The sequence below is a fragment of the Salvia splendens genome, chromosome 6 (genome assembly GCF_004379255.2).
Source record: "Salvia splendens isolate huo1 chromosome 6, SspV2, whole genome shotgun sequence".
Classification (NCBI taxonomy): Eukaryota; Viridiplantae; Streptophyta; class Magnoliopsida; order Lamiales; family Lamiaceae; genus Salvia; species Salvia splendens.
This window is the reverse complement of record NC_056037.1, coordinates 4,128,338-4,156,200: the sequence shown is the minus strand read 5'-3', so window position 1 is coordinate 4,156,200 and position 27,863 is coordinate 4,128,338. Positions and strand designations below refer to the sequence as shown.

Here is a 27,863-nt window from a genome sequence, read left to right as displayed (position 1 = left end):
GATTAATTCCCTTTGCTTTGTCTCTTCACAAAATTAATACTACTAACTTTTTATTCATTAGAACAAAATTATTTATTTATGAGAATAGTAACTTTATTTTCAAAATAGTAACTTTTATTTGCAATAACAGTAACTTTTATTCCCAAAACATTAACTTTTATTTACAAGGATAATAAATATTATTCATAAGAATAATAAATTTTATTTATTGGAACAATAATTTCATTTAACTAGAACTATAACTATTACTCCATCCGTCCCCAAAGAATATGCACTTTGGGGTCGACACGAGTTTTAATGTAAAATTGATAAAGTAAGAGCGATGTAGAGAGAAAAAGTAATTAAACTATTGTTAGTGGAGAATGAGTTCCAGCTCATTAGAGAGAAACAGTGTATATTCTTGTGGGGCGGAGGTAGTATTTGTTACAATAATGCTTTTATTGATTTAATATTTTATTAATTAAAATGATTATATTTTTAACAATTACAATCTCTTGTCAAATAGCAAAAATAAATAACTTTTTTCTGCAATAAATAACTTTTATTTGCAACAAACTAAATTAGTAAATTTATATAGTATTAAACACTAATTTTTCATAGTAAATGTAAATTTTATTCCCAATAACAATACTCTTTATTCTATGGTGAAGTATAGTAAATAACAAGCTCTCTATCTATCCAATAGACCAAAGGATTTGAGTCATCACATGTTAAATAGAAACCTATTATTGATCCTTTTAAAATAATAAATTTTATTCAAAAACAATAACTTTTCTTGAAAATATCAACACAGTGACATTAAAATATCACCACAGTATATTAAAATGTCAACAAAATTGTTTATTGTCATTTTAATGTCACTGTATTGACATTTTTAATTCACTGCATTGATAAGTTATCAGAGTTTGCAACTTAAGAAAGCCTCCCCTGTAACAAAAGCTATAGAAAATAACACAGAAAATAAGATAACCCAAAAATTCTTCATCATAATAACTATATTATTTTATTATAAAATTCAAATTTGAAGAAGAAAAATGTTTTAATTTTTTTTTCATATATTAAAATAAATTATTTCATTGTTGTATATTTAGAATATTTAAAAAAAAAACAAGATATAAAAGAATAGTAGTACTATATTAAGTTATCAAATTATTTTATAATTAAATATAACATTTTAGTTATATAGTGTGTTAATTAGTACTTACTACTATAATGATAAATTTACAATCAGAATTAATATTTTTTAAATAAGTATTAAATTAGCATGACATAAGTATATATATACATATGATTTTTTTGAAATCCATTTGTAACTTTAATGCATGATTCACGTTTATCTCTAATAAATGAGCATGCATTTAGATAAATGTATTTAATTTGATACAATTTTCCTTAACTAGATATATATCCATTTAATATGATATTAGGGTAGATTAGTCACAATATAAAATATAGTTATGACAAAGTGACATAGGGGCATTATGTTATAGAGACATTATGTCTCTAAATCACTACCCAAAAACTTAAACTATAGACGTAAATGTTAAGACTTATTAAAAAGTTCATTTATCCTCCGCGGCTGATACTTGCTTTGATAATAAATAGACCCATGACCCATCCCACCTCATTGACTACCTTCAAATAATGGTCTTAGAGCATTAGCAATGGGGCGCCCTAAGGCGCGCCACGTCAGCAATTTTATCCTTCTACCTCCCCACCTGCAGTGGGGCGCCCTATTGCGCGCCACAGCATCATTTTATTATTTTGTTTAATCAACGAGTAAATAAAAAACGGTCTAAATAACAAACGATGAAGTTTTAATAAAAAAGTTACATCATTGAACTAATAAAAATAAAAACTAAGTCTGACCAATTCCCAACTTCCGACGCAGCTCATCGAGTAACGCCCGGAGATATTCGGCTTCGTCGGGGTCGTTACACTTCTTGAGGGCCCTGTGCGTCTGCAACATCGTTCTTGCCATCGACGCTGTTGCTAACGACTCAAACGCGGTGGCCGTCTGGGTCGGGAGCTCTACCGGGACCGGAGCTTGGGTTGCAGCAGTCGACGATGAGGTCGCGGTCGCCTTCCCCTTTGCCTTCGCAGCCTTGACGCCGGGAGGACGCCGGAAGGACACCGGTGTGCCGGAACTCCTTCATCCACGTACGTCCGGTTGAGGTCAACCGGGTGACAGCCGCTGCAGCTGCTCGTGTAATCACCAACTTCGGTGACCTTCGTCCTCTTCGGCGCACCAGTGTGCAGAATTTCACCTTGGAACTTCTGCTTCTCCCTCAAGAGCGCCCAGATGGCCTCGTGCTTGAAATCGCCGAACATCGACCGGTACGACAACATCGCTTTAGTGCGCACGTCGCTCGCGCTCTCGCCGCTCACCTGTGACCGCGTGAACTTCTCGAACTCCGCCGCGTACAAGTTCACTTGCTTCTTGACTTGATCTTAGTGCTTGCGGAGTTGCTCACGCTTGCGCTTGTACGCGGTCGGCGGCTTGACCGAATTGTAGAGGTCCGCGATGCGTTCCCAGTACGCGATCTGTCGCTGGTTGTTCGCGAATATCGGATCTTCCGATATATCTACCCAACACCGGGCCAAAGTGAGAGTTTCGTCGTCGTTGTAGTTCGTACGGCCGGGGGCGTACTCATCGCAATCACCGGGAGGCGGCAACTTCTGCGCCTGCTGCCGGTTCCGCTTCATTCTGGCTGGGGCGGAAGCGGTCACGGCGGGGTCGGGATCGGCCGCTGCGGAGATGGCTCCATGTCAGACAACCCATACGATTCCGTACTGAAATCGCGATCGTAATGGGTGTTGGTGTCGAACGAATGATAATCGCCGGGTTCTGTACCCGGCCAATGCGCCCATGCGCTAAACGTAGGACTATTGGGGCTTGAATCCATTTCGTAGTAATTATGTAAATGTAAGTTTCGAAAATGAAATTGCGTGAAATGAAATGTTACAAATGAACGGTATTTATAAAAAAACGAAACTGCGTGTCATCGTCCGCGGTCGATCGTCCGCGACCTCCAAATGGGGCGGACGATGGAGCGGACGATGGCCATCGTCCGCGCCCTATGGCGCGCACCCGCAATGGGTGCGGACGATGGATGGCGCGGACGATGCGCGCCATCGGGCGTGCCATCGTCTGCCCATTGCGGATGCTCTTAATTGATGTAATCCGTATTTCTACCAAAAAAAAACCTAGTATTTTATTTTTAAATATATGCTTCAATTAGAGTCATCGATTCATTTGGAATCAGTAAACCAGATTAATAGTTTCAGTTTTCCTCATCGATTCTACTAGTGCAAATTTACTTTCAGATTTTTTTTACTTTTAAATATATGCTTCAATTAGAGTCATCGATTCATTTGGAACCAATCAACCAGATTAGTAGTTTCAGTTTTCCTATCGATTCTACTAGTGCAAATTTTCTTTCAAAAAAATTTGGTACTACAATCAACGGTTGGCCAATCCAAAACTAGAAAATTGTACTCCCTCCGTCTCATAGTAAATGTCACACTTTCCTTTTTAGTTTGTCATAAAAGATGTCACATTTCATATTTTGGAAAAAGTTTCCTCTCACATCAATTATAAAATTATATTTTCTCTCGTCACTTAACAAATAAAATAACATTTCTTAAAATCTCATGTCTTCTTCCAACTATGCCATCTTCTTTGGGACGGATGGAGTACTACTTATACAAATTTGTGTGGATAAAATCAGTTAAAAAAACCGGTGATAACCACCCACACATTACTGTTCTAAATTTTATCAAACTGACACCACTGGTATGAACAAAAACAAAAATTGCAGAGCATTCAACAGAGTAGTGAGGACATTTTAACGAAAACTAAGACACTAAATTCGACAATCTAGTATTTATGAATGATGCCAAATTTTGTACAACCAAAATAAGGTTATATTAATAATTTGATGTATTAATTATATATTTAAATAATAAATATAGTAAGTGGATAAGTTAAAAAGACTTATTAGCCTTTAACCTCATTTTTTATTTTTATATTTGAATTTTCTTTCTATTGTTTTTAAAATTTGACTTAAAGTATGCACTAATTACATTTATGGTTCCAAAAAATAAAAAAATTATACACAAATCATAAATATATGACCACAATATTATACAGTTTTCATGTACTATATATGCATTCATATATTTTAATTAAATACATAAATAAACATATTTTTTTCAAATAAATAAATTTTTAGTTATACAAAATTTGGTCATGTAGATTTGTTGAGTATTTATTGTTACTTTATTACTCCGTAATTTCTTTTATCCGACAAAGATAATTGTAGAAGTCAACATTCTATTACCACATGTTACAGACATTCTTGTATACGTCGACCGTAAATTACACCTCCACCTGATTCAATTACTTTTATGCTAGTATTTAAAACCCCCCATCCATCATTTAAAATAATCATTTTAATTTAATACTATGAATTTTAAGAATTTATTTTACTTTATAAAAAAATTATGAAAATAAATGAGATATATAATAAATTTATTTTACATATCTCTTTATTTTCATCATTTTTTTAATAAAATTAAATAAAATCTTAAAATTCATATTAAACTCTTTTCAATATTATTCTCTCTCTTATTTTATAATTTCTTCATTTTAACTATTTATTATATTATTTTTATACAAAGAGTGGGTAAAAGTAACCGGGACTTTAAAATGAGACGAATGAATTATAAATTTATAAGGGCACCCGCAACGCTGTGCCGTTGCGGTTCCTAGACCGTTCCGGCGGAACGGTTCCGCGGCGGCACGCGTTGCAGGCTCCGTTCCGTCTCCATTCCGTGCCCATGCCGTTCCTATGCCGTGTCGCGTTCCGTTCCGCCAAGCGCCGAGGTGACGTGGCGGCCTCCCATTCGACGCGTGAAGCCACTCGCTGCCCCACGAGTGGGCTTCGTCCCGGTGACGCAATAATTCAATTTTTTTAAAAAAATTCGAATTTAATAAATTTGTTTTTTTGCAACGGTAATGTGACGTTTTTTTATATCCGTTTTGTATTTTTTTTATTTTTTATTTATTTACTCTATAAATACTCCTATTTCATACCCATTTCAATCACAAACACACATCTATTCCTCTCTATTTCCACCCCAATTTTCATCTCAAATCAACTCTGCTTTCCTTCTCCCAAATTTAATCAAACTAATGGATCCTTTTGAACAAATGCGTCAAATATTGCAACAATCACTTGAAGAAGATCGACGACGGGAGGCCGAAGAAGCCGCGCCGCCCCAACGACGCTCCCGTACGTACATCCATCGTAACCGGGAGGAAGCCGCTGTAAGGTTAGTACGCGACTACTTCTGCGATAACCAGGTTTGGGGAGATACGTACTTCCGTCGCCGTTTCCGCATGGGGAAACCTATATTTCACATCGCGAATACTTTGGCAGCCCGGGAAGAGTTCTTCCAGGAAGGGTACGACGCGGTCGGCCGTCCCAGCCACACGACGCTGCAGAAATGTACTGCAGCAATCCGCCAGCTTGCGACTGGACAAACGGCCGACATGTTCGACGAATACCTCCACATCGGGGACAGCACTGGGCGAATGTGCTTGCTCAAATTCTGCAAAGGCGTCCGGGCAGCCTTCACCGACGAATTTCTCCGGAGGCCAAGCACGACCGATTGTCAGTTCCTGCTCGACCTTCACGAAACAGTGCACGGATTCCCCGGGATGCTCGGCAACATCGATTGCATGCACTGGCAATGGAAGAATTGCCCGGTGGCGTGGAAGGGGTCCTACACGAGCGGCCACAAAGGCACCCACCCAACCGTTATACTTGAGGCCGTTGCCGACTACCGCCTTTGGATCTGGCACGCGTACTTCGGGGTCCCTGGGTCGAACAACGACGTAAACGTGCTCCACCAGTCCGACCTCTTGACCGAAGTTTTGGATGGTAAAGCGCCGGCCATCAACTTCGTCGCCAACAACCGGCTTTATAAAATGGGGTACTATCTCGCCGATGGCATCTACCCGAAGTGGCCTACCTTCGTGAAGACATGCAGTGGGTCTGCGAACCCAAAGCAGACTCTTTTTGCGCAGAAGCAAGAGGCTGCTAGCAAGGATGTGGAGAGGGCGTTCAGGGTTCTCCAAGCGCGCTTCAACATCATCAAAGCCCTGGCTCGTACGTGGTTCATGGAAAACATGGTCGACATCATGTATACGTGCATAATCTTGCACAACATGATTGTCCAAGACGAAGGACCCGAGGCGCGAAATTGGTTCGACGACGAATCCCTCGGAAGCTCAACCGCAAGTAGTCCGCCTCGAAGTGGAGCGCATCCGTCTATACAAGAACGGTTATCTATTCGTGCAAGGACACGCGACTCTAGTGCCCACACCCAACTCCAACAGGATCTAATTGAGCACATTTGGGCAAATTTTGGCGGATGAAATTATTAAAATTGTGTACTTTTATTTTTTTAGGATTTTAATTGTGTGCTTTTTATTTTTTTAGGATTTTAATTGTGTGCTTTTTATTTTTTTAAGTTTAAGTTGTAATTTTTTTTAATGTTGTGTGTTTTTTAATAAAGTGTGTGTGTTTTTTAATAAAGTGTGTTTGTTTTTTAATAAAGTGTGTTTGTTTTTTAATAAAGTGTGTTTTTTTAATTGAATTTAGTTGGAAATAAAAAAAAAATGAAATTGAATGAATAGTAATTTAAAGAACGGTTAAGGAACGGAGGGTTGCAGGTTCCGTTCCTTAGTTAAGGAATGGAGTAAAAAAGTACAGTGGGGCCCTCAAATAGTGGTTTAAGGAACGGTATAAGAACGGTATAAGAACACCGTTGTGGATGGCCAAAGTGTTCAATGTTCGTGAAATATAAAAGTAAAATAAAATAAATATTTTTTTAAATTATGAACAGTCCAATTCATTTGTACCCAATTCTTCCTCAATCTGACGTAAGCCTCGAGCAGCTCAACACAAAAGTTTCACCCGACAATTTACACCCGTCTCCCTCACAATCCGCCAGCTCATCACCCTCCTTTCTCTCTCTCTCTCTTAACTTTATCTTCCCTACCACCAACACCTTCTCACTCCTCCCCCCCTCTCTCTCTCTCCAATTTCCCTAGGGTTTTAATTTCGAACCGACTTCTCTGACTCAACCTCCAAATTCGTTTATCACAATGGGCTCGCTACCCGATCCAGGCGAGTTGACTCACCCGCCGCCGCTGCCGAGTTTCGACGATTTCCAGCGGCAGACCTCGCTGATGACTAGCTGCACTCTCCTCTGGAAGGAGCTCTCCGACCACTTCACCACCCTCGAGCAGGACCTAATTAAGAAATCCGACGCGCTTAAGGCCAAGGTGGAGGCCCTAAACCAGGAGACGCAGCACTCTCTCAAGGCGCTCGACTCTCGCGACTCGTCAATCTCGAGATCGCTCTCCATCGCGTACGAGACGCTCGAGCAGGCCACGAAGATGTCGATCTTCTTCTCCGGCGACGAGGAAAAGGCGGAGGTGGACGATTCTGACGGTTTGCTGCTGAAATTGAGGGGATTCTGCCGCAGGATGGCGGCGAAGGACTTTTGGATCTTCGTCACGTCGCGGAAGAAGGAGCTCGAGCTGTTCCGATCGGAGCTGCCGAAAGCCCTGTCCAGCTGCGTCGATCCGCCGCGGTTCGTGCTCGAGGCGATCTCGGAGGTGTTTCCGGTGGCAAGCAGCGCTAGCAATGGCTACGATTTGGGGTGGGCTTGCGTACTGCTGCTGGAGACGCTGATTCCGGTTATGGTGGATCCGGTGCTGGGGAAGGAGAGGATGCTGGTGACGCCGAGCATCAAGGGGAAGGCAGAGGAGATAGCGGAGGCGTGGAAGAGGAGCCTGGAGGAGAGGGGTGGAATTGAGAATGTGAAGACGCCAGATGTGCACACCTTCTTGCAGCATTTGGTGACATTCGGGATTGTGAAGGAGGCGGATGTTGATTTGTACAGGAAACTCGTTGTCGCCTCTGCGTGGAGAAAGCAGATGCCGAAGCTCGCCGTTTCTCTCGGCCTTGGTGATAAGATGCCCGGTAAAATTTTCTCTAGTGACTTTTTTCAATCATTTCTTGTTCATTTCATGAAATTTTGTGTGTGGATTTAGTGAAATTAGTGTAGATGAGTACTACTTGAGATGGAGGTGGGGAGTTCTGTGAGTTTTTAGGGCTTTCTTGGATCTTATGGTGTAATTTGTGGAAATGCAAGCCTGAGGCTCAGCTTATTCTGGTATAGTGGAAATGGGGGCAATCGTTGATTTGATAACCCAGCTTTGCTGGTGAATATATGTGTTGTGAATGGACCTTCTTATGTTACTTCATTTGGCAAGATTCTGTGGCTTAAATTTGAGGGCCAGTTTCTGAGGATTTGAGTGTTTTGTCGTGAACATATTGTAGTCTCTAGGTATCGTAGTGATGGGATATGGATTGCTACTATGCTAGTCTTGCTCCTGTTTGGGATATCGTAGTCAGGAGCATATATCCCAAGAGACAATTGCCATAATGTTTTACTATCAGCAGCCCTGTGACTGTGAGGCTCTCTTGTTCTATAATCTGTTTGTTATGTATATATTCGTTTTCATCTTGTTCCTGCATGGTTTATTGGTATGCAGTCGTTTGTAGCATAGATAGCAAGATATATTAAAATTCTGGGAACTAGACTTGGAGAGAGATGATATTGAGTTCTGTTAGTGGCTTTCCTACTTTCATTGTTTTCATCGGATGCACTGTCGCTTTGTTGTGATGCATCCTAGCTCCTGCTGCCTAGACTTGAGCATAAGGATCTTATTCATCATTTTTTCTTCTCTTGGTGTACCTGGATTTGTATTTGCATCACATGTGTGATGTGTCATAGGGTTCCTTGATTTTCTTGAAAGTCTTACCATCTGGTGTAGAAGTTTATGAGAGGTATTTTTCCTACTTGCATCAGACAGGTGGCTCTATTTCTGTTCATTGGCTCATTACCGATGATCGATAGTTACTTTACATATGCTGAATTTACATTAGAAGTTAGTTTGAGTCCTGTTCACTTGTTTCATTTATCTTTGTTGATTATGCTTAGCAATAGATGCTTTGTGATCTTAGTATGACAAATGCCTATGATATATCGGTAGTGTCTCTGTGCTTTGATGCCTTCTACAGATATGATTGAAGAATTGATTGGAAGGGGACAACAGGTTGACGCTGTTCACTTTACGTATGAAGTTGGTCTAGCTGACAAATTCCCCCCTGTCCCGCTGTTGAAGGCTTTTCTGAAAGATGCAAAAAAGACAGCTACATCCATCTTGGAGGATGCCAACAAATTGGGACGTGCATCGGTGAGGTTTTCTTTCGAGCCCCAATACTGATTTGTTGTTAACTTGGAAGTTCTGCGACTCCTTTTTGACGTTGTACTCGAACTGCTGCATTGGCAGAGTGAGACCGTCTTAAGTCTTTTTACGAAATTTCCAATGTTCATTGACCCCATTTCTCCCAAACAGCATATGGCAGCCAAGAAAGAGCTATCGGCCATTCGCGCTGTTCTCAAGTGCATCGAAGAATACAAACTCGAGGCTGAGTTCCCACCGCAAGACCTCAAGAAGCGCCTCGAGCAATTAGAGAAGGTCAAGATCGAGAAGAAGAAGCCAGCGAGCCCAGCAGCCAAGAGAACACGTGCCAGCACCGGAGGGCCCATGCCTCCAGCCAAGGCCGGCCGTTCGACCAATGCCTACGTCTCATCATTCCCGTCTCCCCCGACATACGTAAGGTCTCCTTCGTCACACACCCAGTATTCTCCAACTGCTGTCCCGGCATACCCAGCAAGCTTCCCATACGGAAGCAGAAGCCCCTCGTATGTATACTCCCCGGAGGCCCCCCCTCCGGCCATCGTGGGGTCATATCCTGTCTCTCCGGTGAGCTTCCCGGCCTACGGCGGATACAGCAATGGGATGGCACCTGCTTACCAGCAAGCTTACTACTGATCGACATGACTGGGGGCGACTACTGATATGATGATGACAACAACAATCCAAATCCAAATCCAAATGTTTATTTTGCAAATGGTCTGTACTCACTAGCCTTTAATGGTAGCTTTTTATGGTGTGTTAATCTTTTAATTACTGACCTTGACGAAGGGAAGACTGTATTAATCTTTCTGATTGTTGAAAAAACTTGGGTAGTTTAGGTGGTTGTGAAAAGTAATTAAGAAACCAACGGTAACGAGGAACTACTAATACTAGGAACCATGTTTCTCCTTTAATGCAGCGTATTACATGCATTTTGATTAACTTCTTGATTACTGAATCTTGCTATTCTAAGTAATACACTTCTCCATTGTTGCAACTTCTCTATTAACATCAACAACTGAGCGTGGATGTTCCATATATTTTTGACGTATACATAATCCATCAATTAAATGGGTTAATTAATCTGTATTGAAAATCAAATTCTGACAACTAATTCAAATTATTTGACTGCATGGAGTACTACATTTTTCCATTGCTAAGGGATTTTTATCCAATTATAATTTAAACTAAAAATATAAATCAATATATCCAAACAAAGGTTTAAGTATCTACTATCTAGCATTCTAAACACTCGCCCAAATTAGCTTATTCACACAAAACTAAATAACTTATCTTATACAAAGTATACCTTGAGAGGTTGGCTGAGAACATAATTGTTTTAAATTGATTATATTTTGGGAATAATAAACGTTTCCCCAATAAAGAAATGGGATTTCCCGCTTGTTTGGTTGGGTGTATAAATAGACTGCACATTTTAGGGCTTTCACCCAAGCCAGTCTCCGCAAATGCTTACTGGGCGCGAAAGCTTGCTCAGAGTCATCGGCAAACGACGCCGATTTCTCCCCAATCGCCGGTCCCTGCTCCACTCCTCTGCCTCTCCCTCTCCCTCTCCGGTTAATACATTCGCCATCGCACCTAATTCATTGATTTTTCAAATTTTCAATTCAATTGTCGACCAATTTATCTATTTACCATTTGATATAAGGTGGTGTACTCTCTGTGCTTTTTATCAATGCATAAATATTGTTTCTTTTTGTGAAATGGCAGAGTTCTTCGAGCATATTGGAGAGAAATGAAAATGTCGAGAGAGATTCACATGAGCAAAGACCCGACGCCGATGCTGCAGAATCCGTGAATTGCCCTGTCTGTGGGGCCGCACTTCCCGGCGCGGATAATGCCCTCATCAATTCTCATGTAGGTGAGGTGTAAGTGTAGGCTTATCGAAATCTTGCGCCATATTTCTTTTCGTTTGAGCTATGATTTGAGTTATTTGGTTTAATGGTTTCAGATGATTGCCTTGCTCCTAAAGGAAGTAAGCGGAAACTCAGCCAGGCCACCCTTTTTCAGTTGAACTTCTCAAGGTCCAAAGCTAAATTGCACTCTCCGCAGCTACCCAATGAACTAGTTATTCCAAGCGTGCCTGATGAAATGACCGCTATAGATTCGATCCGTGACTCAAATGAGTTGGGCTGGTCTGATGAGTATGCTAACAAGGGTTTGGAAAACGATTCGACTGCAAATCCTGAAGAAAAAATTATTTGCAAAGGCACTGCTAGTGATAAATTTGCCTGGCCACCGTTACCATGTGACATTGGCGATGGGTGTAAAGATGTTGTGGAAGAATTTTCAGATGATTATGACATTTCTAAGGTTGTTATTCCAACTCTCATTGTTGGCCGTAGGTATGGATGTAGAGAGTCAATAGATCCTCAATCAAGGATATGCCTCTCTAGAGACCATGAGAATGTTAATGATCCAAATGCTATCAAGGTTTAATTTTGTTGAACTTTTGTATTATTTCCTATTTTACTTAATTTACCAATAAAAGAGTGTTATATATGACCAGGTACTTTGTGTAGATTGTGGATCTGATAGCATTTTGGGATACATACCGCGAGAATTAGCCCAGTACTTGTCTCCTCTAATAGAGAAGTTCCACTTTAACTTTGAGGTAAAACAGCTATATTGTGGTACATACTTTACATACTGATATTTTGTTTTCTGTTTTTTTGTTGGCAATTCTTATTTGTGTGAAATATTAACCTCTGTATACTTGAAATTTCTGATAGCCTCTGAGGGTCAATCTTTTTTTATGTTTGGCAAAGATAAAACTTTTGTTCCTCTGAACAGCTTCATAGTTATGGCCTCTATGACTGGGCCTGCACAAAGTTTTGTAAATATGTTGGTGCAGAAAAGTAGGCACATTTTAGATATGTTATATGGAAGTTCCAATTACATTAACAGAAGGCAAAAGATGCTTATAATTACAGAGATTGAGGATGTACTTAAATTGACTTGTCTTGTTATAGAATTGCATAATAAGCCACTGTTGTGAAGTTCCTTTCTAAAAGCCTTGTAGAGATCCTTATTTCATCTCTTGCCTCATGCTCCATGCCTACACCGAAGATGAAACCCACCAATTTCACCAATGAGATTGGAGAAGGCTCTTTTTTATCTTCACTCTTTCTAGTGGTTCAAATGTCACCCAAAGATATAAAATCACTCAATTATCATATTATACTTGGAGCTTATAGGGTACATGGTAGTTGATAGAAAAGATGCGGTAGAGACAGGAAAACTAACTGAAACAGAACAGAAAATAGAGAAGAACAGAGAACAAATGACTAGATTGAAGAATGAAGATGATAGAAAATACAAAAGATAATCCTCAAAAGAGGCCCTATGGTAGTAATGGTACTACCATCCTAAAACTAAACCCAAGACATTTTTCTCTTCTATTGAGCTATTACTAATACTAGACTCCCTATACTCAAACAAATAATTGATAAAGAATAATAAACAACTAAAGAGAATGTAGGAAATGCAGAAAATCATATCTCTTGATTGTTGTTGGCTATTCTTTTGATTTAAATGAATATATGCAGGGCAGTATAACCTCTGTACCACAAGATCTTCGCACAGCTATTCCAATTCAGATTGTATGCTCAAATGTGGAATTATGCGACCAAAAATATTGCAATAGTATGCAAGAATTTAAGACTATATGGAAACATGTTTTACGTGTCGCTGAACTTGCAAAATCAGATCCATCTGGAATGACAAGGTATCGGCGTAACCTGGAATTGCTTATACAAGAGGTGTTAAAGAGTAACCGACATCTCTTCACAGACAACGAGGTGTCTTTGTTAGGTACCTACTAGTGACTTGTTTCTTTGATGAAATATAGTAATTTCTCTACCTATCTGGTACCTTTTTCATGGGGTCTTGATTATTTTATTTTCTACAGAAGCATTTGACTCGCTTCCTGATGATAGTAAAAGACTCTTTCCTCGGCTGTATACACGCAAAGGTTTTATGCCAATCTGACAACTTTCTTTCAGTCAAGTGTATGCTTCTTGGTTGTCTGTGAGTGATGTCATGATGCTGTAATTAGTTTCATAGTTGATGAGTGTTCACTTTCCTGTTGATATGTCCCTGTAATTGCTTTAACCCCCTCCCCATTACTTCCTTGTCCATCTATCTCTTTCTAAATGGGAACTTACAGATTTTTCATTTTAGCATACTACTTGATAATCTGAGATATGTCTATCCCCTCAGGACCCTGGTTTCGGATGTCTAGTATGTCATATCCTGAGATAGCTGACCACAACCAAGCAATTAAGGGGCTTGTAGGTAAAAATTGGTTTAGTAGATATTGCATTGTTTATATGTTATTAACTGATCCAGTTATTTTATACCATTGTTCAAAAAGCTCATTATAATAATTTTGTTGTTCTCAATAGAAGCTGGGTATCTGTGCTCATTTTTGCCGAGGAATGAACTAGAAGAGGATGACTTAGAGGAAGCTTTGAACATACTAAATGTTGATGAGCTGCGGGAAGCTCTGTTACTGCTTAACAAGGTTTGTGCTTTGTCATGTCTTTTGAGCGGCATTAGTGTTTGCAATGTGTAGCAGCATTGAGACGAAGATGTTAACTAATCTTCTGTTCACCCACCAATGCTGATGTTTCACCTAAATCCTAATATCATATTTTAGTTTCTGTATCTAAATTTCAGATAGACATGAAAACAAAAGCCTATGGTTTGCTTCTGTAACCGGATTGCACTATCTTTGTGTTCCAATTCTAGCATGGAGTGAGTTCTAGTGGTTTGAGCTAATCCTTTTACCGTTAACTCTAATTTCTTACTGTGATGGAAATGTTAAATTTATGACAGTATACGCCTTTACTTGAGGCAGCGGTTTGTGGGTGACTCGAAGATTAACAAAAACATTTATAATTGTGCCTATTATTTTGAGCATCCATCCACTAATTGCATTTTTCTGAATCTTCATATATATTTTTTTGCATTTACACTGAACTTTGCATGCCTAATGCTGACACAGATTAGGAATGGGTGTATTCATGTCTTTGTAGGTTGTCTTGCTCTGTGTTTGGGTGACATCTCATCTACAGTTTGTTAACAATATGACATCATATGGCTTACTTTCCAGATATCTTCCAGTTCATTAGTGCAATACATGAGGATCATAACGGATGGTTTATTCTAGATGTATTTGAACCATAGCTTATGCTCCAAAATTGATTTGGCTTCTGATGACTACACAAAAAAAGAACTTTGTGTGGACAGATACGGGTCGTACATCTCATGATTAGGTCCAGCTACCTTATCTAGTTTATCAAGAAAAAAATTGCGAGCTTCAAAATACATTTTGAGTGTAAAATCCATATGAACATCTAAATGTTTCCTAATCTGTTTCGGAAATGTGTTCATCTGGGTAAAAGTTTCTCCTCTTTTTTATTTTCATTTCATGTTCTAGTACAAAGTGCTTCCCTTGTTAATCAGAACTCTGTATTTTAGATGGTGGTGGTACCATTAGTTTGATTCATTTGATTTTTCTTAGTTTGTATCACAAAAGGATATTGCCTCCTTTTGTTGGTTGCTTGGAAAGTATCCTTTTCCTCTCAAGTCTAGACCCTTTCAAATTACATGTTCTGCGAATCTGTGATTGGTATCCAGCAGCTTCTAGGTCTTTCAATTTTTTCTTCTGGGCTTTCTATGAATTTCTTAAACTATAGACTAATGAAATTTCTTCCACGTGATTTATACTTGAAGGATAACACTCTGGTGATTGGTGTGTCCGCTTGAACTTTTTCTTAATTGGAGAGTTGTAGTTTTTCTAATAGTCGGCAGATGCATATGCATGATGTTTCCTGTTAATTGCTGATTTTCTTTGTTTCAACTAAAACTCAGAAACGGATTCATGGTACAAGGAAGCAAGACATCATTAATTTGCTGCTATCATCAAACACAAGTGGTCCTTGGTAAGGTAACTTTGATATACATCATGAATCTGTCAAATTTGTCTTCATCTCTCACATGATTCTGCAATTTCTCATTCAGTTTTGACCTCCGAGATTTTATTCTAGCTAAAACTGGTTCCTGTGTAAAAGTATCTCCACTTGCCGAACTTCTTGTATGGCGAGCTGAGGTGATTATCTTCATGTCACTTCAAGTTGTTAGTTAGTCTAAGACGCTCTTGAATGGTACATTGTAATCTAATTTTGTTCCCCTTGCAGAGGCTTTTCTTCCTCAACGGAGAGCAGGATCTGTCAGCCTTTTTGCTAGTGGACTTAGGTATTGTAAAATATCCTTCTTATAGATGTATAATCTCAGAGCCGATTTTTCCAAATAGGAGCGACGTGCTATCCTATGAAGAGGTATGCTTAATTGATGACTCAGATTCCCAGCTGCTTACATCAGACCATTTCCTTTTTTTGAGGGCTACTTTATAATTATAGGCAATTGAAATTTCACAAATTATGGTTGAGTCTCTTGACGAGAACGACATGGAGTTGGTCTTAAGCTGCACAGAAATATCTGTTTTGCGCATGTCAACTTGTTCGACAGAGAATACATCTTCTACTGGTGGATCAAAGGACTCCTTTTTATCTCATTTCTCAGCCTCATGGGTGTACTCGAAGGTGGTCTTATTGGGTGTGTCCTTTCTTGAACGTGAGAAGAGGTAATGGTGTATAAATTTACGAACTCTTATGCCTGCCTGCTCCTTTGCATTTCTTTCCACTGAAGCTCTAAACTGAAAATTAAATTGGCATCTATTACTACAAAGCTAATCAAATTAAATGGTGCTTTTGGAAAATCTTGTTTGCAATATGGCTTTTGAAGTTGCATCGTGCTTTGAAAGGTACACGGAGGCCATTGATTTACTCAGGCAACTACTAAATACATTCATTTCAGATAGAAGAAGGGGATATTGGACATTACGGCTCTCTGTTGATTTGGAACATCTTGGGCGTGTAGATGACAGCTTGCAAGTAGCTGAGGGTGGTTTACATGATCCATGGGTTCATGCTGGTTCAAGAGTAGCGCTGCAAAGGAGAGTGCTGCGGTTGGGTAAACCGCCAAGACGCTGGAAAATACCCAGTTATTCTAATTCAGTCAACCGGAAGATTGTTCAGGTACAAGTCTAAACATATATGTTCTTACCATGGTATTAGTTCAATCCATCCCATTAATTTGACTGCCTTTGGTCTAACAACAATCAGGTTCATGTTCAAGGAAGACCATTGAATGGTAAAATAGGGGCGAAGAGCATCTTCTACGGTGAGGATGGGGAACGATGTGGAGTAGAAGAGCTTGCACTACAGTATTATGCCGGGGAAGGAGGTGGTTGGAAAGGCGTTCACGCAGAGAGTGGCATTTGGCTTACCATTTTTGGGATCTTGATGTGGGATGTCGTTTTTGCTGATGTACCAAATGTTTTCCGACTAAATTTCAGACTGCACCCTTGGATCTCGGGACCGATAGCTTCTATGAGACCAGAAAGAGCCTCATAGAAGCTCACTTGGAGAAAATCCGAGATGGCATGGCAGAGGAGATGATCATCACGACGTGGGAGTTGCATGTTGGAACTGCCTGTCGAGGGGTGAACTGGGAGAAGCACTCACTGGCTGATCTTCGAGTTGCTGCAAAATGCATCGGAGGTGCGTGCCTTGCATCCATCTGCAGACATCTGGCTCAGGGTTACCGGAGCTGGTCCAGTGGCATGCCTGACTTACTGCTGTGGCGTCTCCACGACTGCTACAGAGGCGAAGCAAAGCTCGTGGAGGTGAAGGGCCCCAGGGACCGACTCTCGGAACAGCAGCGCGCGTGGTTGCTTGTCCTCATGGGACTGCGGCTTCCATGTCGAGGTCTGCAAGGTGACTCCAAATCCGGTAGCAACATAACTAGCTAAGGCATGGCTATAGATACATTATTTATTTGTATATACAGATACAGATACACACTTTCTTTTTCTTTTTCTTTTTCTTTTTTTTTCACTTGATTAGTGTTGTATGAGGATCTGTAATTGGTAGTACTCCATGTATCACGCAGTTTATACATGTTGAGATTTCTAACACACTACAAAAGCTAGGGACTAATGGTGTAATTCGCTCTTAAAAAAAATTATGAGTTTGATAAATTAACTGTGTATTGATCTAGACAAAATGTATTTAATACTCATATTTTAATATTCTTCTCGGAAGATTGTGTTCTGGGTAAATAGTTTTGAAATGCAGGCTTACTTATGTAGGATTTTCAGAGTTATTTGTATGTGAAATTTAAGGCTGGTTTTTGGTATTTATTTAAATTTTTTTTGTTATACATGGTTGTTACAATCTCTCACATCTGAATAGGTTTGTTCTGTGTGATTTATCTGTTATTGTTCTATTTTGCTGATTTTTGCTGATTTATGTAGAATATTAGTAGTAGCACTTATCATCAGAGGCGAAGCCAGAAGTTCTACGATGGGGGTGCCCAATATTATTGTTAACAATGATAGGATTTTTTTATGTTCGCGATGTTGGAAGCTCAAAATAATCGATATTTTCAATTTTTACTACTCCCTCCGTTTCTCCATAGTTGAGTCATTTTTCCATTTTGGGAAGTTCCCTCGGAGTTGAGTCATTTCTCTATATAGTAATTTTTTTTCTTTCTTACTTTACTCGCTCTTACTTTATTTTCTTTACTTTATTCACTTTATACTTTATTCTCTCTACTTTTTTTCCTCTTTTACCTTTTTATCTATTTATTTAACACATTCAATATCCATTTCTTAAACTCTGTGCCGAAATATTTTGCCTCAACTATGAAGAAACGGAGGGAGTATAATGGATGGACACGAATTTTTTATAATATTTAAATGTCATCATAGAAAATATCAACGAAAATATAAACTATACGAACAAGTAAAATATAATAATTTTTTTTATTTCTTTATTATGACTATAGTGATAGTATATTTCAAAAAGTATAAAGCAACGAGAAACAATATATATAATTTTTGTTTAAATACAAAATATAAAGGTAAAAGTAAAATTGATGGGGGACTAGGGCCGCCCCATGACACCAACGTGGCTTCGCCACTGACTAATACTACTTTTCTTAAATCTTATGTTAAAAAGAATTGTATTGATTAACTAGGGAGTTGGACGAGAAATATTCGATAGATTGAAGCATTTATTGGGTGTGGATAACTGGAAAAAAAAAACTCTTTTAACTGTTCTATTATAACTAAGCATACAAGATGAGTTAATTTGTAAAATATTCACACTAACTATTGTAAAGATAAAGTAATCACATTAATAATTACTCTTATAAGTTTACCTTCACTTAACTATGAAGCTTTTCAGTGTGAATTGGTTCTATTTTGTCTAACATATCTTTTAGTAGTATATTAAGTCATTCGCAACGCTGTCTCTTATCCGTCTCTTAATCGTCTCATCTCTTAATTATTCATGGGCCCCACCATACTTTTCACTCCATCTCTTAACTAAGAGACAATACCTGCAATCCTCAATCTATTAACTTTCTCTTAACCATCTCATCCCTTAACTATTCATTCAATTTCATTTTTTATTTTTATTTCCAACAAATTCAATTAATAAAAACACACTTCATTAAATAAAATAAAATTACAACTTAAAATCCTAAAAAAATACATAATTAAATTCCTAAAAAAATAAATAAATAACACATAATTTAAAAAATACATAATTTAAAACTCAAAGAAGCAGAAGAAAAGAGTTGTAAGTCCGGGATCGCCTTTGGGGCGGTGCGACTTCCTCCGCCTCCATACGTCGATTTTCTTCTAGCGATTCTTCCATTATTCGACGCATTTGCTCAAATGGATCCATGAATGGATTAAATTTGGGATAAGAATAATGTTTTGAGATAAAGAATGTAGAGTGTTTGAGTGAGAATATAGAGTTTTTTTTGTGGATTAATTTGTGGGAATAATTTGATATTTATAGAAGTGATTGGAGACTTAAAAAAATTCAAAAAATTCAAAAAAAATTAGTAAAAAAGGCTATAAACGGCTAGTATAATTTTGGTTTTTTTTTTTTTTTTTTTTTTTAGAATTTTTTCCGATTTAAAAAAATAATAATAAAAAATACATTTTCAACGGAAATAAACGACGCCCACTCGCGGGCCGGCGAGTGGGCGTCACGGACAAACCGCAACTCGCCACGTCGCCAACGCGCGTGGCGAGACAGCTCGCCGAGTGTCTCTCCGAGACGAGTTACGGGACGGGCTGGGGACGAGACGGAGCCCGCAACGCTGTCTCGCTGACGTCTCGTCTCTCCGAGACGGGATAGGGACCGCAACAAGACGCGTTATGGATGTCCTTAGTACTTCTTCATTTTCTTTATAATTGAGTCATTTTTTTATTTTAAAAATCTTATTGAGTCATTTTCATATATTAAAACCTTTTTCTCATTTTTACTTTACTTTTTTTACTTTATTTTCACTATTTTTTTCTCTATCGTATTTTTTTATCTATTTATTTAACACACTCAACGTCACTTTTTAAAACTCCGAAAAGTTTCGCGTCAACTATGAGGTATGAGGCGTCACTTTTTTAAACTCCGAAAAGTTTCGCGTCAACTATGAGGTATGAGGCAATGGTGGAAAAATAATCAATCTTATAAGCTAAACAAAATAGGCTAAAAAAAAAAGGAAAGGGGAAAAATAACTAAAAGGAAAGCTCGAAATCAATGGGTTATCCAAAGAAATCCTGCACACCTTTTCCGGCGAAAACGGTATCAGAAATCTCGGCCAAAACGGCATTGACAGTGAGCAAAACGAGACTGGATCCGGCGATGACCCCCAGCACCACTCCCGTCGTCCCCAACACTTTGCCGAAAGCAGGCCACTCGATTTCCCTAATTTCCTCAATCACTCCGCTCACGAATCCGGTCTCCTTCTCCTCCTCTCTCTCCTTCATCGCCTGCTTTATCTCCTTCCCCAATTCCGTCATTTCCTTGCTCTCCTCCGCCGCTTCGGCGGCGGCAGCGGCGGAGCTCTCGTCGTCGGCGGAGGCTTTGGGGACGCTGGTGAACTCGCGGCGGCGATTGGATGCGAATTGAGGGAATTTTGGGGCGTGTTTGAGGAAGATTGTGGTGGATTTCGGCGGAGCGGTGGTGATTGGAGAGGCGGAGGGGAACAAGGGTCGGAACCGGGCGATTGGAATTGCCATTGCTTGGCTGTGAGGAAAGTGGGGTGATTTTGTAATTTTGTGATTTTGTCTATAGCATTATATTAGTAATATCAAGTTTTTCTTTTTCATCTTCATCTTGAATATATGTCGTCAAATTCCAAGTCTCATTACAATGATAGGGCGGATTATGTGGTCGAAATTAATATTCATAATTTCTTGCTTAGAGGGTCACGATTTGGTGGGGTCATGTAAATCTCCCACGTTACGCGACCGTAACCCGTAGCTACTATCTTAGGTGAAAAACTCAGAGCCAAAGTTTTGTATCTAGAATCTAGATCCTCTTCTTCCTGTGGCCTTCTCTTTCTTCTTCTATCTCTTTTATTTTTTAATGAACTAAATAAATAGTACATGATCTTTATTTTATATCGTTTTTGGTATCATGTGACAAAAATAATTCTATGTACCAAAAATGTTAATTTTTTATTATGAAGGATACTTTTAAAAATTTCAATTACACCAAACATGTGATTTCTTTTTTTCTTCTTTATTCTTTCTTCTTTCTTTTTTCTTCATTTTCTTCTTTCTTTTTAGTATTTTATCTTCCTTTCTTCTTTCTTTTTTCTCCATGGTTTATGTTTCCTCTTTTTTCTTTTCTCTTAATTTTCTTCTTTCTTTTTAGTATTTTATACATACATCTAATTGCATTCACAATATAAATCAAGAACAAAACACCTAATTAAATTAATTATTTAAACTAATTAAATTAATAATTATTTTTAATTAAATTATTTTATACTCATTTTAGGGTTGAAATACCTAACTAAAAATATTTAATTATTTATATCATTATGAATACAATTCACAATTTAAAATTTTTATTAAGACTTGATTAGTTATTAGTTTAATATAAAATAATAATAATAATATCAATAGTAGTTATTATTATTATTATATAATATTATATGATTCATAATTTAAATAATTATACTATAATTGTTTATTAATTAATACTAGGTTTTAGTATTGTAACAATAATATTATTATAATAATAATTAAATATAATTATGATTGTAATTTTTAATTAAGTATATTTGAGTGATACTTAAAAAATTGTTAATTTATAATATCACAATAATAATATTAGTATTGATTAATAATAATAATAATAATATAAAAAGTGAAGAGAATGAGAGAAAATATTATAATATCACTTTTGATACTAATTTTGTGTATGCCTAAAATAACCTCAATGACACAAGTGGAAAAATGTATTTGTTTAGAGGGTATTTTATACTATTTTATTATTTGTTTATTAAAATTTGTATGTCTAATCATTTTGTGTGGACGGTTAGTGCATTTTACACCAAACGAAATTGAAAATTTTGCTACAAGGATCCAGCTAGCTCTTAATCTGAGGCCCTTTATTTTGATGCATTGAATATGGTAATGTTTCACCTAAATAATCGACCCATTTGGAGGCCATGTGATAATCTTTTCTTATTTTATCATTGCTTCATTGGAAAAAACACCATTTACTTTATTCTACATATATATATATATATATATATTGCGGGCTGCGGCGGCTTCAATTTCCACTCTTATTAAGTCAAACCTTTACTACGACAGTGAACTATTACCATTCCACTTGTGAAGGATTATTTATAGATGCAACATAAATTAATATAATGCAGAATGATACAATAAAATATTGGATTTAGTAGTGACCATGATTGAAGTTTTTATTTAATTTTCATAACTTATTTTTCATATTTAATGGATAATAAGTGTTCCAATAATACTATACTCCTCCTTCTACAAAATTCGTGACATGTTTTAACTGTGGGTTAATAATATGTAAATCCATAGAATAGACCAAAAATCCATCTCAAAGCCCAATAAGACTTTGTGACAGAATTTATAATGACAATTATCCATCAATGAAGAACGAAAATAAATGAGACTTTTTTTCAGAATAATAGTAATTTGTTAAGAAAGAAAGAAATAGTATTACAAAAATATTGTGATTCTTTATGTGTTTCGAAAATGACTTATATTTAGTAATTTATTTTGAAATTTTTTTGAAATGAACTTGAATTAACTTAATTCTTCATATTGTGTCAATGTACAATTTTTTATTTTATCAGCTGAAAATCTCAATTAAAAATAGGTGCAATTTCAGTTGTCAACTAACTAGCCTATTCATAAAATTAGATACGCAGTAATTTTTTGTGGTTGATCTTTGAAATTACGTTTAAACCCCTCGCCCACTTATAAAAAAACACCACGATTATCAAACTTTGACTAGTAAAATATGGGCCCAAATGTATACGCTTGAATTACCGTCACATCTAGAAGAAAATGACTAATTATTTAAAATTTAGGGATAATAATCCTGCTAATTCCGACTATGGAAAATGCTTTGACAAATATGAATCATGCATGAATGTTGTCTTTATTAAAAACAAAAGTTTCAAATTCACCTCATCTTTGGAAATTCTGCCTCCTCTATTTGAACAAGATGACTACTTTATCTCCACATTACAATTAACACCCCCACCTCCTTTTCCAAACCAAATCTTGATTTTTTTTTTCAAAAAAGAAAACATAATATTTCCCTTTATATTGGATCGAAATATGGTCATAATATGTGAGCAATGTTCCCTTTGCAACTATGATAAAATTTATCATAGTTGGTGGAAAGTTTCTCCTCTTACTAATAAATTAGAGTTCAATTCAGCTAGTTCAATATTAATTTAATAAAAATTCTAAATGATTTCTTTTAAAGCCGACCTTGAAGAAAATTCGGCGCCCTCCTAATTGGCCACGTGGACTATTTGATGTAAAATAAGTGCGATTCATTGTATTTGAAAGTAATCCTAGCGTGGAAGAAATTATGGACCAAAATGAATTCCACTTTTGAATATAAAAGTATTATAAATCTATGGATTATTAGAATTAATGGTGATTTAGTGTGTGATATATTGGCATTGGTGTGTGATCAAAAAGTAAGTAAAAACTACTGAGGTATGTAATTAATTGGTCAACGGATTGATCACCTATTTTTTAAATAAGCCAAAAACTATAGGAAGAATTTGAACCCAACCGACAGATTTGATGATATATTTGGACATAGCCGTCATGCCAACATGCATCACTATTTATGTAGTTGCTATTTTCGACCAATTTTAACTCTTTCAAAAGAAATGCATCTTTATTACTATTAATTTAGTCATCTATTCTTCTTATGACATGTTTGGTTATACTATGTTACAAGGACGTGTTACATAATAGTCATACACGCCGCATATATATAATGATGTGTTTTTGTTTTTTTATTTATTTATATGTTTTAGTACATGAAATAATATAGAATTAAATACTATACCAAAGATGGTTGAAATTTGATTATGATTTATAAAATTACCTCCTACAATCTGATATGTATGCTCCGTCTCATTATAATTAACTATAGACTATAGTATAAGATCAGTATTTTTATAAACAGTGGAGGGTATACAAAAAAATGTTGATATGGATTTTGCTATAATCGAATAGATATATACGTATTAAAAATTATATATTTACAAATAAACTATACCGATAATATACACCATTTGATATATTTTACAACTAGTAGTAGTAATATATATACCTTTTGTTAAGACATTTTTAATCTTTTCTTTCACTTTCTATTAATCATCTCACATTTTCTTCCTCTTTTTCTGGACATTTCTTGTTATCATTGAGTAAAAGATTTTTGCATCACATTATTTGCTGGATTACCATTCGAAGACGCTAATATCGACTTCCGTAATAATCTTTTTTGACAATTCAGATAATATTCCAATAAAAGTAGGGTGCCAAACCCCATCTCAAGAAAATATAAAATAAAACAACAATACTAAATATTAAAATTTATTTAATATATGTATGGGGCGAAAATGATATAGTAGTATATTGGTTAGACTTTAGTATTTTCTATAATGGGGTGGGTTTGGTTGTTGGTGGGGTGCATACATTCCTAAAATGTACCCCTATAATTTGACCCCTCCATGAGTCATATTCCCACATCAAACAATGGATCACATTCTCCAATTCCCTTTCCACTGTTTTATATTTATGCATATATATAAGAATACAAAATAAAATCATTATTAGAATAAAAATTAAGTAGGAATCATTTTTGGCCCTTAGATCATGAAAATCTAACATGGATTCATCACTTTGTTGCATAAATTCAAGCACATATGTTAGAATTCTACAACTACAAGTGAAAAAAAGTCAAGTTTTTTGAATGAATGTAGGCTCAATACTAGAAGAGGTAAAACAATTTATCATCACCATGAATGCAATTAATTTGTACTTTCAATGCAAGTGTTCTTACGCTGTTACAATAACAAAAATCTCCTTTTTTAATATGAGAGTAAGAATATATTTTTAGTTATTCGACCAAGAAGGTTTATCTTGGATTCATCTTGTTGCCTTGAACAAGAGTGTCACATTATGATTCGAATCTCATGTTTGTTGAAATATTCATTTAATTTAAATTTTTTTTACAGTTAATTTCACTGTGAAGGTAAGAGCATCCACAACACAACGGAGAGCATGTTCTCGTCCGTTCGTCCGTGCTAGCGGCGCGGAGGAGCTGTCCGCCGTTGCGCTCTTGCCGCTGGCACGACGTTGCTCGATGCATCGAGCACGTCCGTGCCAGCGAGCAGGCGACGTGGTAGCGTGTGATTGGCCAACGGCATATCCGTTGGAATTTTTTTTTTAAATCGAAAATAATACCAAAAAATAAAAAAAATACTTTCCCAATCCCAAAAAAATGGTCGTTTTTTGCCCGTTTTTCTATATTTTTTAAATATTTTTTCCCCCAAAATCATCTATAAATACACACATTCATCATCCATTTTTCACATCAAATCATCTTTCATTCTTCTCTCATTCATATTTTTCATACAACTTAATATCTACACCTTCATCTCTCACTCAAAACCTCAAATGGATTTCACCCATCTCTTTGCGGAAGCGGAGCGCGAAGAACAAGAATACTACGAACAACATCGTGCCGCTTATGAAGCATATGTCGCAGCGAATACCCCCGCCCATCCTCCTCAACCAACTAGATCAACCCGCCGCTACATCCATCGTGACCGGGAGGGAGCCCACGAAAGGCTCGTTGCCGACTATTTTGCCGACCCGCCGCGATTTCTGGAAGATTACTTTAGGCGCCGTTTTCGCATGTCAAAGCGCTTGTTTATGCGTATTGTCAACACATTGTCTGCCCGTGTTGAATTCTTCCAAACAGGTCCAGATGCAGCTGGTCGACAAAGTCTCTCAGCATTGCAGAAGTGTATGTGTGCCATCCGACAACTCGCTACTGGGCAAACGGCCGGCTTCTTCGACGAGTATTTGCATGTCGGTGAGTCCACTGGAATCTTTTGTTTTAAAAATTTTTGCGAGGGCGTTCGTACAGCTTTCGGTGATGAATTCCTTCGGGCACCCACCACCGATGATTGCCAACGGTTGCTTCGTATTCACGAAACAGTCCATGGCTTTCTCGGTATGCTTGGCAGCATTGACCGCATGCATTGGAGGTGGAAGAATTATCCGACTGCTTGGAGGGGGAAACACTTAAGCGGCCACAAAGGCAGCGGCCCAACACTTATCCTTGAAGCGGTCGTCGACTACCGCCTATGGATTTGACATGCATATTTCGGTGTTGCCAGATCCAACAACGACTTGAACGTGCTCTATTCTTCACCCCTCTTCAATGATGTGTTGAATTGTGTAGCACCGGCGATCGACTTCAACGCAACGGAAATGTATACCACATGGGTTACTATCTTGCCGATGGTATCTACCCAAGGTGGTCGACTTTCGTGAAGACGCTCAGCAACCCGCAAGACCCGAGACGAGTTCTTTTTACGCAGCGTCAAGAGTACGCGCGGAAAGACGTCGAAAGAGCCTTTGGGGTCCTTCAAGCCCGATTCAACATTGTGAAGGCCCCGTCTCGGCTGTGGTACGTGAAAAATATCACCGACATCATGTACACGTGTATTATCTTACACAACATGATTATAGCCGACGAAGGACCGAGGGCGGCTAGCTTTTACGACGAGGATGAAGCCGAAAGCTCAAGCGCGAGGTCTCCCCCACGCCGAGGTGTGCATACGACGGTGGGTGAGAGGATCGAAACAAGACACATTATGCGCGATACCTGAACCCACGTTGAGCTATAAGAAGACCTAATCAAACACATTTGGGTGAAATTCGGCCACGAGTAGTGTTTTTTTTTATTTTAGGAGTAGAATTATGTATTTTTTTATTGATTAGGAGTTTAATTATGTAATTTTTAATTTTTAGGATTTTAATTATGTAATTTTTATTTTTTAGGATTTTAATTATGTAATTTTTAATTTTTTTATGTATTTTGTAATATTATTCCGGGTATTTTTAATGTATTTTAATTTTGTGAAAATGTTTTTATTTAAATTGAATAATGGAATGGTGGGACCCTTGTGCTCGTCCTTGCGGAAGAGCACGGATGTGGGTGTTGTGCTCTTATCTAAGAGCAGATAGAAAAAGTGAGGCTGGGCCCACATCCGTGCTTATTGGCAAGAGCATGGTTGTGGACGCTCTAATGACTTTATACGTTCAATACCATCTCTCAGTTCTAACTTTAAATAATAGTATATACAACAAAAAGCTTTATTTTATGAATTTGGTTAGTCCGTCAATAGAATATACTAAAGTCATTGTATTTACAATAAAATCAACCATTTAATGTCCATGTACATGATCGCCATAATGACGGACACTTCCCGCATGACGCCTCCCCAATACTAAACCTATCTTGCCGGAATTGAGTTTAAGGCAAGACAACTTGGTATTCCGCCTCCAGGTGGCTTCAGTGCACCTCCACCGCCTTCGGAGGATTATTCGCCGGCGGAGTAGTTTTTTTTATTTTCTATAAAATTGTATTTTAAATTATGTAATTTTTATTTTTTGAATTTTAAGTTGTATTTTTATTTTATGTTGTAATTTTATTTTATTTAATGAAGTGTGTTTTTATTAATTAAATTTGTTGAAAATAAAAATAAAAAATGAAATTGAATGAATAGTAATTTAAGAGACGGATAAGAGATGGAGGGTTGGAGGTTCCGTCCCTTAGTTAAGAGACGGAGTAAAAAAGTACAGTGTAGCCCAAGAATAGTAATTTAAGAGATAGTTAAGGGACGAATAAGAGACAGCGTTGCAGATGACCTAATAAAAAAATCCCTTTTATGCAAATATTATACCCCATATATCACAAATAATGTTGTATGTGACATTTTATTCGTAAATGCATGAATGGCACTCAAATACATTCAA

The 27,863-nt window shown here is 37.4% G+C and overlaps 2 protein-coding genes and 1 pseudogene across 2 annotated transcripts; 2 read left to right on the top strand and 1 right to left on the bottom strand.

The window, feature by feature from the left end:
• The first annotated feature begins 7,033 nt into the window (after window positions 1-7,033).
• On the top strand, window positions 7,034-10,288 carry LOC121808430 (FRIGIDA-like protein 4a). The gene is made up of 3 exons (XM_042208914.1): window positions 7,034-8,060; window positions 9,165-9,340; window positions 9,503-10,288. Exons 1-3 carry the CDS (start codon window positions 7,178-7,180, stop codon window positions 9,980-9,982), a joined length of 1,539 nt encoding a protein of 512 aa, XP_042064848.1. The 5' UTR covers window positions 7,034-7,177; the 3' UTR covers window positions 9,983-10,288.
• A 447-nt stretch (window positions 10,289-10,735) lies between these two features.
• On the top strand, window positions 10,736-17,490 carry LOC121806223 (annotated as a pseudogene).
• A 2,467-nt stretch (window positions 17,491-19,957) lies between these two features.
• On the bottom strand, window positions 19,958-20,652 carry LOC121806953 (preprotein translocase subunit SECE1-like). Its single transcript, XM_042207133.1, has one exon. The coding sequence runs from the start codon at window positions 20,526-20,528 to the stop codon at window positions 20,052-20,054; it is 477 nt and encodes a 158-aa protein (XP_042063067.1). The 5' UTR covers window positions 20,529-20,652; the 3' UTR covers window positions 19,958-20,051.
• Between the last annotated feature and the right edge of the window lie 7,211 nt (window positions 20,653-27,863).

Bases quoted from the DNA above. Each gene is read 5' to 3' on its own strand.
- LOC121808430 (XM_042208914.1), top strand. From the start codon at position 7,178: ATGGGCTCGCTACCCGATCCAGGCGAGTTGACTCACCCGCCGCCGCTG. The intron at 8,061-9,164 runs GTAAAATTTTCT...TGCCTTCTACAG, and splicing joins CCTTGGTGATAAGATGCCCG to ATATGATTGAAGAATTGATT. The intron at 9,341-9,502 runs GTGAGGTTTTCT...TCTCCCAAACAG, and splicing joins ACAAATTGGGACGTGCATCG to CATATGGCAGCCAAGAAAGA.
- LOC121806953 (XM_042207133.1), bottom strand. From the start codon at position 20,528: ATGGCAATTCCAATCGCCCGGTTCCGACCCTTGTTCCCCTCCGCCTCT.